General features: G+C 57.7%; 2 protein-coding genes across 2 annotated transcripts; both read left to right on the plus strand.

Moving 5' to 3' along the window:
• The first annotated feature begins 7,538 nt into the window (after nucleotides 1-7,538).
• LOC135990041 (tubulin alpha-5 chain-like) lies at nucleotides 7,539-9,279 on the plus strand. The gene is made up of 3 exons (XM_065637334.1): nucleotides 7,539-7,761; nucleotides 7,895-8,043; nucleotides 8,225-9,279. The coding sequence occupies exons 1-3, from the start codon at nucleotides 7,581-7,583 to the stop codon at nucleotides 9,194-9,196; spliced, it is 1,302 nt and encodes a 433-aa protein (XP_065493406.1). The 5' UTR covers nucleotides 7,539-7,580; the 3' UTR covers nucleotides 9,197-9,279.
• Nucleotides 9,280-10,928: 1,649 nt separating this feature from the next.
• Nucleotides 10,929-15,327, plus strand: LOC135990016 (tubulin alpha-5 chain). The gene is made up of 4 exons (XM_065637266.1): nucleotides 10,929-11,029; nucleotides 12,667-12,889; nucleotides 13,381-13,529; nucleotides 13,739-15,327. Exons 1-4 carry the CDS (start codon nucleotides 11,027-11,029, stop codon nucleotides 14,708-14,710), a joined length of 1,347 nt encoding a protein of 448 aa, XP_065493338.1. The 5' UTR covers nucleotides 10,929-11,026; the 3' UTR covers nucleotides 14,711-15,327.
• Nucleotides 15,328-15,674: the final 347 nt, after the last annotated feature.

Genomic DNA, 15,674 nt, shown 5'->3' on the forward strand with positions numbered 1-15,674 from the left:
TCCAATGCAGGGCTGTGAAATGGCAGTGTGAGATACATACCATCTCAGGGAAGGGCAGAGCTTCCTGGGTGTGTACAGGGCACCTGGGGATGGCTCGTCCTAATGAGGCAAAGGCCACCTTAGGCATGGGAGCTCAGCAAACCGGGGCTCCTGAGTCCTTACAACAGGGCAACCCTGCTAAATAGCTGTTGTTTTACATGCACGGCCCCTCATCATTCGATTTAACTTTGCTAGGAAGCTCTGAGATACATGTTCAAGACAGGCATCCTCAGGATGGCCACCAAACACAAGTTCTCAGCCCAGTGACCCAGGGCCACCTCCTCGCAGCACCCGGGGCTTGGGAGGAGCAGGGGGAACAGCCTTGGTTTCCGATACCACTCTCTCGCTGCACACAAACAGCTCCAGGCAGGAGCACCCTGGGACCCATTGCCTGGCTGGGTGATTAAATGCATCTTTTGTCTCCTTAACCATTTTCCTCTGACATCCACCAGCACTTGGCCAGCCGCCAGCACCTCCTTTCCGCTTTTAACAACTCTATGGCAATCTATTGCAGTTTCTCCAGGCCTATCTCTGCTCTCAGCATGCCTTTGGGACAGCAAGCTGTTTGCATTATGTACAACCCACTTCCTTGTGCACAAAAACCTACTTGCCCACATCTGCTCAGCCATTAGGGGCTCAACTGCTCCCCAAAGACCAAGGCAGAAAAGAGCTGTTGGCAAGATGCTCCTGTGCCAGGAATTGTTTGCTTTCCCAGGGCATGCTGGACTTGCCCACCTAGCAGTGGTTTCTCTGCCTCAAAGGAATGGGCACACCTGCAGAGCTGCCCAGCGTGAATCTGCTGTGTCCCTTCTGCCGCCCAGAGGCTGGGGTTCAGCCGTGGTCCCACAGATGAGCCGTGCACTCCTGGGAGCAGGGAAGTGATCACTGCCTCTTGCCCCATCGCTGCCTCTTGCCACATCACTTCTAGCTCACACAAGCAGGCTCTGTGGCATTGCAACAGAGCCGACCGCAGTTTTGTTGCAATTCCTGAGAACTTGTAAGACAGGAAGGCCTAAAGGGTCCTGGATGGAGACTTATCACTGTGCCTACAGTCCTGCCTGGGGTATCCAGAGCGCCTCTAGCTTGATGGGGTAAATCACGCCCTTCCAAGAGGTCCTACCATCACTCAGCCATGCAGAATTCATTGCACTTCTGCTTCCAATTTTTCCTACCCTGCTTGTGCCACTGCCAGCTCCAAGGGCTGCTGGAGAAGAGCAAAACCAGCATTGCACATTGGCATCCCCTGCGAGCATGGGGCACCTCAGCAGGCCCAGCCCCTCTGTCACCTGTCTGGAGGCAGCTTGTTCACAGCAGGCATGCTCAGAGCCCCGACGTGAAGTCACTGCAATTAGACAGATGTGGTTTTATTTTGCTCCCGTGGGTGTGTAGCTGCCTTTCCCAGGACGTGAAGAAAGGCGGGTGACACCGGCAGCCAGGGAGGCTGACTCTGAGCCAGGGAGCTGCTCACCCAGGGCTGCTGTGCCTGAAAATGAGCTAGTCCCAACTCGTCCACCTGTCCCTTTTAGCTTTGCAGGTTGGGGCTCAGCATGCGTGCGGGACTGCCTGCTTCCCTGGGAGTGCCTCCCTGCTCTTGCCACTGCCTGGTGATTCAGGGCTTAGGACCGTAGTGAGATCTAGAATTAGCTTTATTGTTCCTGTAACGTGGCACATGCTCTGGGCAATGCAGTGGGTGTTGCACAATGGACTTCATTTTATCTGAACCAGCAATTATGCTACTGCTGCTCAGTTCCAGCAGAGAGAACTTCTGTCAGATCACTACCATGCTCTGTATTCCAGCAGTCCTTCAGTAGTAAATGCCACACTTGAGTTGTTGAAGATGCCTACTGATGAAGATCCCTTGACCCTGAGACAATCATACTTCCCTACCCTTATTGCTATCAAGCCTTAAACTTGCATCTTCTTGCCCTGGAGCATGCAGAAGAGTTAATCCCCTTCCTACCTGCATCTGCCTTAAATATATCTTAAAGCCTTCATTGAGTCTCTCTTTGGTCTTACAGATAGTCCCCATTCTGTCACCCTTTCATTGCAGCCCATGGTGTCTAGCCTTCTGGTCATTTTTGTTTCTCGCCTTTGGATCATCTCCATCTACTCCAGATAAAGGGTGAGGTGCTCAGAGGGCCCTTTCTGACCTTAATAAGGCATGCATATCTTAAGGAATGGCAAAGGGAGAGTTTTCTGCCCATCTCCATGATGTTCTAGAACATTTCAGGGTGCAAAATATGTCCCAAATGCTATCATGCTAGAACTGCAGCAGCCATCGAACACACAATGCTGGGCCATCATTGGGAGCGGGTTGTGCTTTAGGGACCCTGCACAACAGCTCGCTGGGATACTGCTGGAGCAGTTAGCATCACACAGGACTTGCTTGAACTCACAAACTCTGCAAGATGCAGTCAAGCCCCATGTTTTCAACAGACTCAGTAGTTTGACCAGCCAGTGTTGTCCACTCTGTCCCTATGCAGAGCTGCCTTTCTGCTCTGAGAAGGTCGTCATCACTACTCACCCTGCAGCAGAGCATCGCTGGATCTCTGGGCTTACCAGCCCAGCAGCTGGGTTTGCTGCGCAAGTTCTTGGCCAAGCTGTGCCCCCAAAGTGCCTTGTGACACTGTTTGCTCTGTCTGGAACCACCTGGGTGCAGCTGAAGTCTGAAAAGTGGGAACAACAGTTTGGGCTTTCCGCAGGGAAGAGAGAAGGGAACTGGGGTGTGGATGGGGTGTATCAGGCTGCACTCTGAACGGATCCTCTCCTCCCCAGTTTCAGCTCTGGGTGCTTTTAGGCGTGGCAGACCTTAACATACCTCTGGAAGACAGCTATTTGAAAGGCTTTGTCTGGGTAACTGCAAGCTCTGTCAACAGAGGCTCCTGTACCAGCAGCAACACCCAAACTTTCATAACAACTTGTAACGAAGAGCTTTTTAGTGCAAGCATCTGCCCTCGATGGAGGCATTGCACCACCTGCAATACACTGTGCTGCCTCCTCTTCCTCACGTAGGGGTGTCTGAGAGCTGGCTGATCTCCTGGGCTCTGTGGGCAGCATCAAGCAGGGGTCTCCCCTGCAGTGTGCAGGGCTCTGCCCTTGGGTGTCTTCAATCTGTTTTTCCTATTCTTCCATGAAGAGATGGTTGAATTGTGACTCACTAGCCTAAAATTTGCCTTGCTTGGTTTTTGTGCCTTTCTGGCTGCCGGTACAGGGTCCAACTTTATTCTGAGTGATGGTGAAAAAGTCTCCCAAGCAATTCTTGCAATCTAGTGATTTCTGATGTTGTCTGGAAACATTTGAAGGGTTTTCTTATACATGTGAGTAACATCTCTGAGAGAGAGGCCACCTCAAGATGAATCTTCTTCCAGCCAGGGCAAGATCAGACTCCATCATGTGCTTGCAGGCTGCTGCTGCCAGCATCTGGCAGGCTGCTGAGCAGTTAGGCACTGACAAGCTGCAGCCCATTGGTGCTCTCCGGATTTAGCCACCTGTCCTTAAGCATTTCAAAAAAGCTTAGACATCTGCTTGGGCTTTCCAGATCAGAGGTATATGGAGATGCATAGCTACGAATGACTCACGGCTCTCTTGTCAGTCATTGCCGCCCTGCTTGTTCAACATAACAGCATCTGAATGGTTACTTCCACTGTGAACATGCATTTTTAGCAATGACAAATCAGGGACATTTCACCATCAGCTCTCTACCAGAATGGTATATAAACAGATTCAGGCATCTCTTGGAGAAGTACCACGTCATTTTACACCCTGAGGTGCCACCAGATTGTCATACGAATCTTCTGAAGTTGTGTGAACCACGCAAGCCTTGCGCAGCCACCTGAAATCCTGCTCACTGCCTAGCTCTGACGCTTGTGCTTCTAACCACTGCTGCAAAGCATTCATGCTATAAAAGCCTCAGAATCAATTTGCACCGTGGAAGTAGGGAGAGTGCTAGGAAACACCCAGTCAGAAGTCACATTTCAGCAAGCACCTTGGCAAAGATTTTCACGGGGAAAGATGATCCCATCACTCTTTTACAAACCAATTAACTTCTGGGGCTCAAATTTTGATGCCTCAGTGCTAGCAGTTACCCTCTCACTCTCATGGACTGTCTGCATCAGCATGGTCTGTGTTATCTAGTGATCTCTGAGGTCACTCAAAGGACTTTTATACCATGGGGAGGAGTTTGGGCATTTCCAGAGTTATCCAGTTGCCACAGTATCCTGTCCAGGTTCAGCAGCATCTCTGTGGAAAAAACCTTCTCCCACCAGCTTGATTATACTCACTCTGTTTGGCTCAGCCATTTCTGCAGGTCTCAAAATGTGTTGCTTAGAGACTGGCACAGGCTTCACAGCAGTACTGCTGCTTTCAGTCACTTTACACGTCTTCGTCAGTGAAGGTGACACTTTCCAGGTGACTCAGGCACAAAGAAAGGCTATTGTGGGTGGATAATTCAGGTCCAGCTTTCAGAGTGAGCTGAGAGATGACAGTGTCTTTCAGTGAAAACTCATTAAGTCAGAGGGCTCTGGCAAAGGCAGGGCTGGTTCTGCATGGCAGTGGATGCTGCGAGTATTTTGGACAGGGGAGGAAAGAATGGACAAGTTATTCATTGTAGCAGAGCCAGAAATCAGTGAAGTCACTGCAAAAAGACCTGCTTTGAAGTGCTCCAAGCTCTCCCCATCCCCTCACAGATCATTTCATAAAGCTTTGTGAAATCAGGTCGAAACAACGAAGGTAAAGCAGAGGCAGGCTGGAGGAGGAGCCCATCGGCAGGCAAGGCTTTCAGACACAGCCCCGGCGCACACCTGTCCTTGACGGACTTGAGGCAAGGGACAGGACAGAGTTTTCCTGCTTCTTCCTCACTAAACTCCAAAGAGGCCAGGAAAGCTTGTGCTTGTCTCTGAAGTGTTTCCTCTGCCTGTATTTTCTCCAGAAATTCTGCCAGGTGTGCCCTGGGGGCCTTGGATGGCTGGCAGAGACCCAGCTCCATGCTCACCCAGAAATCACATCAGCACCTCCACCCACCAGGAGAGAAGGCCCAAGCCAGGTTCTCTGCTGACTTTTCTTCCTCCGTTCCTGAAGTCCGTCCCAGCGAATGCCTGGATGGTGCCTCGCACCAGCAGAACTCCCAACAAGAAAGTGCCATCTCTGGCCCTCAGGAGAAGCCGCTCTGCCCAGACCGGCAAGTGTAGCAAGACCAATCCTTATGCCCCCTGCCCCTTCCTCGAGGGGACGCCCGGGTCTCCCGTGGCCCTGGCGAGGCAGGGAGCGGGGGGGCGGGGGATGCTACTCCTCGGTGGCCCCGCCAATGCACCCAGCCGGCTGCCGGGCAACACAGCCGCATCTATGCAAGTGTATGGAAATATGCGCATTATACACAAATTTATGCAAACGCCCGGAACTGTCTAGGGCGGGGCGGTCCGCCCCAGAGGGCCGGTGCCGCCCCCGGTATAAGGCGGCGGCGGCGCGGCCGTCCCGGCGGTGCGGAGCTGCGGCAGCCCGGGGACAGGCAGGTCGTGCGGCTGTGGCATCATGGTGAGTGCCGACCCCGGGCTGCCCCCTCCCTCTGGTACCGCGGGGCGCTCGGGGAGTGGGGGGAACCCCAGCGTAGCTCTCCGTGGAGCAGGCTGTAACCACCAGAGCTTCGCAGGGGGACTCGCCCGGGAGCCCAAATGTGCAGGCAGCTGCTGATGGGAGTACCGGCTGTGCTTGCCCTGCCTCTGCCTGGCTTCTGCCTTTTCTGAGCTGCTCCCCACCCGGCACCCAGCAGCCTCCCTCTGAGCATCCCCTTGCACCTGTCCGACATGTCCAAGGGAAGGAGACCACCAGCCAAACTCGCTGTGTGTGGAGACTGGTGTTTGGGCTGACCCTCTCATGCCACGGTTCCTGTCCATCTCGTGTGGTAACATCTCTGGCTGGGGGGAGTGGGCCCAGCCTGCTAGCCCCCCAGGTTGCAGACCTGCAGATGAGCCCCAGAGCAAGCTGTGGCTTCACCCACTGCCCCGCACCTTGGGTGCCAGGGGCCAGCCCACGGGTGGGCATCACTGTGGGGGAGCCTCCGGGCTGCCCTGCTGCTGTGGTCCTGCCGTCAGGTCTAGATCCTGAGCTCTCTGGCTGTTTTGGAGAGCATTCCAACCCCAGGGAGCCCAGGCACCCTGCCTGCTGCCTGGCAAGGCTGCACTCCCTGTCCCTCCTGAGCCCGACCTTGCCATGAAGAAGGCAGAGTCTGCTGGCTGGTGACCAATACTGCTGTATCCCCAGCACTGTGGGGCTCTGCCCAGCCTGCTGTCAGCACTGAAACCCGCAAAGCTGGTCCTGGCTGCTGCATGTTGGTAGGATGAAGTATGGTGATCAGCATAACCTTCTGCTGAGGATCCTGGAGCTTCCTCAGGACTTACTGTTGTCCCCTCGTGTTACAAAACCTTTATGGACTTGCTGGGGAAAAGTGGGGTGTCACTTGGCTGCTGCTTGCACCTCAGCTTTGGGAGAAGTTGGGAGATGGACTTCTGGCTCTCACCTGGGTATCAAGGGCTTATTTTTCTGTCATTCCTCACTGTCGCTGCTGCCTCTGAAATGCAGCACAGAAAGCATCCCGGATGCACAGAGCTGTGACCCGTGCAACTTCCTCAGATGGCAATCACTGACGTGCTCCTGGTGCAAAATGGCTCTACTGGCCTCCTGCCTGCTGACTCACAGTGGGGCACCCATGGCTCTGGAAATCCGGTTTGGTTTGGATGCTCCTCTGCCTCGGTTGTGCCTGATGACGCATCCAAGTCCTTGGCAACAGCAGGGCTGAGGCAGTGAATATTTTGGTTCTTGTTGAAAGGGCTGCAGCCTCTGGGATGCCTTACCTGCAGGGAGCGAGGCTGCAGAGCCCACCTCTGTGTTGCCCCCGCTGAGGGACCTGAGGTTGCCCTTGAAGCCCTGAACTAGGGGACCCTCCCACCTCAGCCTTTCAGTTCAGAAATGCAGCTAATGCTTCCTCCTCCTCCAGAGCTAATTTAGGGAAGCTGAGCCTCAGAGCATGGCAACTGTTCACTGCTGCAAATTGCTCCCTTGCTGGGCACCCATCCCCGGTGCCGTCACCTCCTCAGCTCCCAATGCTGGGTGATGCACTGTCATCAGCCCACAGCCCTGTTGTTGGGCTCCAGCCCTTAAGCCAAGTGAGTGTTTGGGCAATAGAGAAGATGCTCATTGGCTGTTTCCCAGAGCTGTGGGTGTGGACAGCCCAGGGAACATGACAATCTGGTGTCCCTGGCTCCAGCTGATGTATCTCCATCTCCCGGGGCCCCTGAGCTGGGCAGTGCAATGACAGGAGGCAAAGCACCAGAATTGGCAGAGGGCGGGAGATGGGGATGAGCACAAAGCATCCAGGCTGTAGGGCAGTGCGGATTCCACAGAGTGACAAGGGCCTGGTCTGCCCTGCTTGTGCTGGGCACCTCACCCCCTGTTACAGCTACACTTGCGGTCCCGGCTGGGATCTGACCCTAATTCCCCCTCCCCAGCGCGAGTGCATCTCCGTCCACGTCGGCCAGGCCGGCGTCCAGATGGGCAACACCTGCTGGGAGCTGTACTGCCTGGAGCACGGCATCCAGCCCGATGGGCAGATGCCCAGCGACAAAACCATCGGTGGAGGGGACGACTCCTTCACCACCTTCTTCTGTGAGACCGGGGCTGGGAAGCACGTCCCACGGGCCATCTTTGTGGACCTGGAGCCCACTGTGATTGGTGAGTGCACCTCAGCTGCTGGTGGTCACTGTCTCTGGGAACAATCCACTGCATGACAATCCCTAGAATAGCTCCTGCCACCTTTCCACAGAGCCAGTTCGAAAACCTCTGACATTGTGCTAACCTTTCCTAGATGAGGTACGGGGAGGAGTCTACCGCCAGCTCTTCCACCCTGAACAGATGATCACCGGCAAGGAAGATGCTGCCAACAACTACGCCCGTGGGCACTACACCATTGGCAAAGAGATCATCGACCAAGTGCTGGACAGGATCCGGAAGCTGGTAGGTGACTGCAGAGGGGGAACATGTGCCCCTGAGCTGGGGTCCAGCATCCTGCTGGGGGTGGGAACATGGGGTGAGCCCTGCTGTGCCCTGGGGGGTCTTTGGCTGCCCAAGCGAGAGTTTGAAACTTCTCTCCAGCAAAGTCAGTGCTTGGAGGAATCTCACTTGGCTCTCTCTGCAGGCTGACCAGTGCACAGGACTCCAGGGATTCCTCGTGTTTCGTAGTTTCGGAGGAGGAACTGGCTCTGGATTCACCTCGCTCTTGATGGAGCGGCTCTCCGTTGACTACGGCAAGAAGTCCAAGCTGGAGTTCTCCATCTACCCTGCGCCACAGGTCTCCACTGCCGTGGTGGAGCCCTACAACTCCATCCTCACAACACACAGCACCTTGGAGCATTCAGACTGTGCTTTCATGGTGGACAATGAGGCCATCTATGACATCTGCCGCAGAAACCTGGATATTGAGCGCCCAACTTACACCAACTTGAACAGACTCATCAGCCAGGTTGTCTCGTCCATCACAGCATCACTGCGGTTCGATGGGGCCCTGAATGTGGACCTGACTGAGTTCCAAACCAACCTGGTGCCCTACCCTCGCATCCACTTCCCCCTGGCCACCTATGCTCCTGTGGTTTCGGCCGAGAGAGCTTATCATGAGCAGCTGTCAGTGGCTGAGATCACCAACTCCTGCTTTGAGCCAGCCAACCAGATGGTAAAGTGTGACCCTCGCCATGGCAAGTACATGGCCTGCTGCCTGCTGTACCGCGGGGACGTGGTGCCCAAGGACGTCAATGCCGCCATTGCCACCATCAAGACCAAGCGCAGCATCCAGTTTGTGGACTGGTGCCCCACGGGCTTCAAGGTGGGCATCAACTACCAGCCACCCACGGTGGTGCCAGGGGGGGACCTGGCCAAAGTGCAGCGCGCCGTCTGCATGCTGAGCAACACCACGGCCATCGCCGAGGCCTGGGCTCGCCTGGACCACAAGTTTGACCTGATGTACGCCAAGCGAGCCTTCGTGCACTGGTACGTGGGTGAGGGCATGGAGGAAGGGGAGTTCTCCGAGGCGCGGGAAGACATGGCGGCTCTGGAGAAGGATTACGAGGAGGTGGGCCTGGACTCCTACGAGGATGAAGAGGAAGGCGAGGAGTAGAGAAGCCTCTGCCAAAAAGCACTGTGCTCCTTCCCTGTGTTACCTGCAGAAACCCTTTGTAATAAACAGTTTCAGAGCCTCTATGTATCCCACCGAACCCCTAGCTGTATTGGTTTGTTGCCAGGTCAGGTGTGTGGTGAGTGTTTCAGCTCTGCTGTCAGTGCTGTTGTACTTCCAGCACATGTGGGCACAGGGTCCACTGTCCAGGAACACCTCTGCCCGCTCCCTGCCTGGCTTTGTGGGTGCTCTGCCATCCCCCTGGGGCCATCTGCCTGCCCCATCTCATGTTCTCCCTTTGCTGTGTGCTGAGCCCTCTTCCTGCCCTGCCCAGTGGTCAGGAGTCCAAACATCAGCTCCTGCCTCCTACTGCAAACAGGAGATTTCTGTTACCCATTATCCAGCACGCTGGGTCCAGAGATTAATTTTCCCTGCTTAGCACTAATGCTCCAGCTATATCGACCCACAGAGGCTGTCCTCCACTGCCCTCCTCCTCCCGGCATGCACCCAAGTTAGCTGGAGGGGAAAGTGTGAGCCAGCAGTGGGCTGCACTGATTCCTGGAGCATGGCCAGGCACTCATGCCACTGTGCAGGGCTCCTGGTGCTGCTCCCTATGACCAGAGCCATGGGCTCAGGCTGAGTGGTACCTGCTGCCGCACCAGGGCAGGAGCTGCTGCCCCTCACTCCAGGCATTGCTCTGATCCCACTGCAGAGACCCTTTCTCTTCATGTCTTTGCAAGGACCTGACTGCTGCCAGAAGCACATAGCAGTTGGAATTGCATCCTGTTCCTTTTTTTTTTCCTTAAAGATTATCCTGCATCTCTGATCTGGACCCCACTCCAGAGGGTCACAGCAGTGTCTCCAGGCATGCTCCTGGGCAGCAGATTCCCTGTCCCCACAGGCAAAGATAGCTGTGTAAGCCCATGTCCTGCCAGCAAGGACAGAGCCCTCTCCCTGCTGCACACGACATGCAAGGCTGGGGCACTGGATTCTGCTTCTCCCTCAGCCAACAGCTGGGCTGGTGGTCCACAGACCCTCAGCAGCAGGACCAGTCCTGGCACCGAAGATGAAGGCTGTGCTAGTTGGGGCTCAAATGAAGGGGCTTCTCTGAGTGTAGTCACGAGTCATTAACAGCAAATGGGCTGCAATGACCCTTTTTTTGGCAGCTGGGCCAGCAGCCCAGATTTGTCATGCTGATATTCAGTCTCATGGAAGTGTGCGGCAGTGCCCACCTGTCCCCACCAGGAGGGAAGAGCAGCCCTCAGCCAGAGGTTCCTAAAATGCTGATGGCAAAGAGGGGTTTAGAGGCGCCCTGGTCTCCAGAGCCTGACCTGTATCTCTAATGTGTTTCTTCTCCTTTCCCCTGCTCTAGAGGCCCAGGTAATCTCGGGGTGTCTGTCACCAGATCCCAGAGAGCCTGCAGTGCAGAAAAGCTGGTGGCAGAGCAGAGTAGGGGCTGCTGTACCCGCTCCAGCCCACGGCCTGGTGGCTCAGCACCGCATGTCCCTGCTGAGGGCTGGAGCCCAGACCCCCTGCATGCGGCCTGGCAGGTCGCCCCCCGCTTCCCTTCCGACAGAGGGAGACCAGCCCCAGCCCCTGTACCTTGGGGTCCCTCTGGAGCCGAGAACGAGCCTGAAGAGGCTCCTGCTACCCTCGAAGTGCGTACTCCCGCCCTGCATGCAAATATACCCAAATGAAGGGGGGCGAGGCGGCAACAAGCCCCTCCCACATATAAGAGGGCGCTGCGGAGGGGATTGCAGCAGCCGCTGGTCCGCGCCGAGCCGAGCCCCGCCGCACCGAGCCGCCGGGAGAGCCCGGACCCCCAGCCGCAGCATGGTGAGTGCGGGCCGGGCGGCGCGGCAGCGGGCACGGCGGCGGGGAGGGCGCCCGGCAACACCCCCTGGAGCACTGGGCACGGCGGAGCCGCCGCGACGCCCCCCCTCCTTCCCCGCCGTGACCTTGGGCAGCCCCACCGGCCCCTGTCCGCGGACAGCCGTGTCCCCACCCTGCTTCTGCCCGGCTGCCCCCGCCGCCACCAGTCCCGGGGCTACCTGAGACCCCGCTCTGCCGCGGCAAGGGGTGCGCTAAGGGTGGAGGGGGGGTGACCCCTCCGGTGGGGAACGTGGCCGCGGACGGACGGGGACAGCTGCTGGGGGTGGAGGCGCCAGCCGGGTACCGGGGGCCGGAGTTGGGTGCTCGGCGGGGCTCCCCCCGGGGCAGCGGGCGCCCTGCCGGGGCAGCGAGGAGCGGGTGTCGGGGTCCCGTCCTTCCCGTCCCGCGGGGGCTCGGTCTGGCAGAGGCGGAGCTGCTCGGGTCCGCTGTCCAAACCAGGTGATCGTCGCTGTCCTCGCCTGGGGCCGAGGCTATATTTAGCGGCTCGGGAGGGGGACGGGGCCGTGCCAGGAGGCGCAGCGCAGCGCCCCGCCCGCCGCAGCACCGACCGGGCTCTGCCGGGGACCCTGCCCCGGGCAGTGCTTCCCCCGGCGGGCTGAGGCTTCCCCGGCCCTCCCGGAGAAGGCAAGAGTCCTTGTGCCCTTCCAGCACTGGACCAGGACATGGTCCCCATCACGGATCGGCGCCCTGTGTGGTCAGGGAACACGGGAGCAAGGAGCCCCGGGATCCCCAGGCTGAGTTGTGGTGCCCTGCCTGGGGGAGCAGGGATGCTAAGGGCATAGGAGAGGAGGGAGGGATGTCAAAGATAAGGGACCAAGAATGCCAGGGGTAGCAGAGGAAGGATGCTGGGGGTAGCGGAGCAGGCTTGCACCTGCAGGATGGAAGCGCGGGAAGCACATCTCCAGTTCAAAGCCTGCTCCCCAGCACTTCTGCCCACACGGTTTTCACAGCACGGGGTTGCGACTGCATAGCTCTGGGAGTCTCTGTGCTGCCTCAGAGATTGCTAGGCTTCACCACCAGCCCTCCCCTGGCTGTCCCCCTCTGCCCCTGTATCCCCAAGGCCCCTTGCCCCAGGAGACTGAGTGCTTACCTGGCTCTAGAACAGCAGGTGGAAGCATCTCCCATGGCTGGCTGCACCTCATGGGTTAAGTACATGATGGCATCAGCTCAGCACCTCACTGGGCTGCTGTAGCACAGAGAAGGGGCTGAGGCTACCAGGGAGCCTGGCTGGGAGGCTGGGGCAGGGGACCTGGGCCAGGCTCTGCTCCCCATGCTGCTGGAGGACAGCCCTGGCCAGAGTCCGTGGGGCTGGTGGCCCTCAGCAAGGGCTGGGCACGAAGGACACCAGAGCTGGCTCCTGACCCAGCACATTGCCTGTGTGTGGTTGAGGGCAATGACAACCATGCAGGGCCCCTCAGGGACACACAAGAGGTCACCCAAAGAAACATGTGCTCCCTGGAGCCACTGGCTGGAGCAGGTCCTGTGCAGGTGGCTGTGTGGCACTGACAGCAGGCAGAGCCCTCCCTGGGGCGGGCAGGACAGAGCTGTGCTGGGATCTGACCCTGCCTCCCCCTCCCCAGCGCGAGTGCATCTCCGTCCACGTCGGCCAGGCCGGCGTCCAGATGGGCAACACCTGCTGGGAGCTGTACTGCCTGGAGCACGGCATCCAGCCCGATGGGCAGATGCCCAGCGACAAAACCATCGGTGGAGGGGACGACTCCTTCACCACCTTCTTCTGTGAGACCGGGGCTGGGAAGCATGTCCCACGGGCCATCTTTGTGGACCTGGAGCCCACTGTGATTGGTGAGTGCTGGAGTATACATGGCCTGGGGTGCACCACTAGAGCAAGTGGCTGGTGCCCATGCTCTGCTGGCAGTATCCTGCACTGGGTTCAACCTGAGGGCCCTCCTTCACCCAGGAGAAGCCATAAACCTAAGCACCAGCTTTTGTTCCTGAAGTGTCCTAGAGGCAAGGGTGCTGGTAGTCTGTTGCTACCACATGTGTGTGGAGAGAAACCAGCCCAACCGGCATGGCAGCTCCTGCCGTGCTGCTGCGTGCTGTGGGCATGCAGCTCTGGATGGGTGGGAGAACCTAAGCTTTTGCGCAGGGAGGTGGCAGCCACCACCAGAGAAACCTGATGCTGGTGGTGTCCCTGCTGATGTGTGGATCCTTGGCTGTACATGCCAGAGCCAGGAGGAGGGCGAGGGATGGGTGCGCCCACCCACTCAGCTGCTTTTTGGCTGGCTCAAACCTACAGTCTGCACCAGGCTCAGCCCTCCCCTGCTCTCTACTAGATGAAGTGCGGGCTGGTATCTACCGCCAGCTCTTCCACCCTGAGCAGCTGATCACCGGCAAGGAGGATGCTGCCAACAACTACGCCCGTGGGCACTACACCATTGGTAAAGAGATCATCGACCAAGTGCTGGACAGGATCCGGAAGCTGGTAGGTGACTGCAGAGGGGGGATGTGTCCCACTGAGCGGGGGTCCAGCATCCTGCTGGAGGTCAGAGGACACTGCAAGCCCTGCTGTGCCCTGGGAGGGCTCTGCAGCTGCTCATGGCAGGGACGGACCAGGTCCTGAAGGACACCTGAGCAGTCAGATGCTCATGAAAAAGTATATCTTGGAGCAATCTCATGTGTATCTCTCCGCAGGCTGACCAGTGCACAGGACTCCAGGGATTCCTTGTATTTCACAGCTTTGGAGGTGGCACTGGCTCTGGATTCACCTCGCTCTTGATGGAGAGGCTCTCCGTTGACTACGGCAAGAAGTCCAAGCTGGAGTTCTCCATCTACCCTGCGCCACAGGTCTCCACTGCCGTGGTGGAGCCCTACAACTCCATCCTCACAACACACACCACCCTGGAGCACTCAGACTGTGCCTTTATGGTGGACAATGAGGCCATCTATGACATCTGCCGCAGAAACCTGGACATCGAGCGCCCAACCTACACCAACTTGAACAGACTCATCAGCCAGATCGTCTCGTCCATCACAGCATCACTGCGGTTCGATGGGGCCCTGAATGTGGACCTGACTGAGTTCCAAACCAACCTGGTGCCCTACCCTCGCATCCACTTCCCCCTGGCCACCTATGCTCCTGTCATCTCCGCAGAGAAGGCTTATCATGAGCAACTATCGGTGGCCGAGATCACCAACTCCTGCTTTGAGCCGTCCAACCAGATGGTAAAGTGTGACCCTCGCCATGGCAAGTACATGGCCTGCTGCCTGCTGTACCGCGGGGACGTGGTGCCCAAGGATGTCAATGCCGCCATTGCCACCATCAAGACCAAGCGCAGCATCCAGTTTGTGGACTGGTGCCCCACGGGCTTCAAGGTGGGCATCAACTACCAGCCACCCACGGTGGTGCCAGGGGGGGACCTGGCCAAGGTACAGCGCGCCGTCTGCATGCTGAGCAACACCACGGCCATCGCCGAGGCCTGGGCTCGCCTGGACCACAAGTTTGACCTGATGTACGCCAAGCGAGCCTTCGTGCACTGGTACGTGGGTGAGGGCATGGAGGAAGGGGAGTTCTCCGAGGCGCGGGAAGACATGGCGGCTCTGGAGAAGGATTACGAGGAGGTGGGCCTGGACTCCTACGAGGATGAAGAGGAAGGCGAGGAGTAGAGAAGCCTCTGCCAAAAAGCACTGTGCTCCTTCCCTGTGTTACCTGCAGAAGCCCTTTGCAATAAACCATTTCAGAGCCTCTGTGTATCCCACTAACCCCCCAGCTGTATTGGTTTGTTGCCAAGTCAGGTGTGTGATGAGTGCTTCAGCTCTGGTGCTGGTGCTGCTCTGCTTCTTCCCAGTGCTCCAGCTCCAGCTCGCTCCCTGTGCAGGTAAGAGCCCCTGGGTCCACTCCCTGTGGCAGACATCCCACCCTGCTCGCTGCTCCAGCCAGGGGTGGGTACCGCTTCCTCATGTGCTATATGGCCCTGCTGTGCATCCTGGAGCCCAGGGGAGCACATTTAGCCTGAGCAGGAATAAATCCACAGCTGCTGGGACTTCTCCCCATATGCAGCCAGAGGGTAGGTGGGCTCATCTTTAAGGAGCATGGTTAAAGCAGTAAGAGCAGACTGGCATCCCTGTCCCCATGGCCACAGCTTGGGTCAAGGGGCATGCCCAGCTCTGCAGTGCAGTGGGTGCACCCTGCAAGGGCATCCAGTGCAGCACAAACCCCCGTGGTTGCTTTTCTGCTGTGATGTGGCGAGAGGATTAAAGGAGGGGAATGCTTCCCTGTGAAACTGCTTGTCTGCATCTCTTTTTCTTTACCATCGTCCCTGCAGGCAGCCCAGCTGCTGCTGGTCCCAGTGAGCCTCTCCAGCCAAGGGTGGCTGTGCTGTCACAAGGCTCTGCTTGCCCCACCAGAGCAGGGCTCCTGCCCCTGCCTCCCAAGCTCTGGCAGCTCCCCAGCCTTGGCACCCACGTCCCTCTCCTTGGGCAGCCAAATTCTGCCTGTACCCCTGCTGCTGCCTGCGCTGTGCTGAGCCCCTTCCCGCAGTACCCAGCCCCAGAAGCTCAGAGTAGCTGCACCTGCCTCCAGCTGCAGAACTGTGTTAACTCCCATTAGGAGTGCGCTGGGGCCAGGGAT

The sequence above is a fragment of the Caloenas nicobarica genome, chromosome 6 (genome assembly GCF_036013445.1).
Source record: "Caloenas nicobarica isolate bCalNic1 chromosome 6, bCalNic1.hap1, whole genome shotgun sequence".
Classification (NCBI taxonomy): Eukaryota; Metazoa; Chordata; class Aves; order Columbiformes; family Columbidae; genus Caloenas; species Caloenas nicobarica.

Coding starts and splice junctions, on each gene's coding strand:
- LOC135990041 (XM_065637334.1), top strand. CDS start 7,581: ATGGGCAACACCTGCTGGGAGCTGTACTGCCTGGAGCACGGCATCCAG. Junction 7,762..7,894: donor CCTGGAGCCCACTGTGATTG/GTGAGTGCACCT, acceptor AACCTTTCCTAG/ATGAGGTACGGGGAGGAGTC. Junction 8,044..8,224: donor TGGACAGGATCCGGAAGCTG/GTAGGTGACTGC, acceptor CTCTCTCTGCAG/GCTGACCAGTGCACAGGACT.
- LOC135990016 (XM_065637266.1), top strand. Junction 12,890..13,380: donor CCTGGAGCCCACTGTGATTG/GTGAGTGCTGGA, acceptor GCTCTCTACTAG/ATGAAGTGCGGGCTGGTATC. Junction 13,530..13,738: donor TGGACAGGATCCGGAAGCTG/GTAGGTGACTGC, acceptor ATCTCTCCGCAG/GCTGACCAGTGCACAGGACT.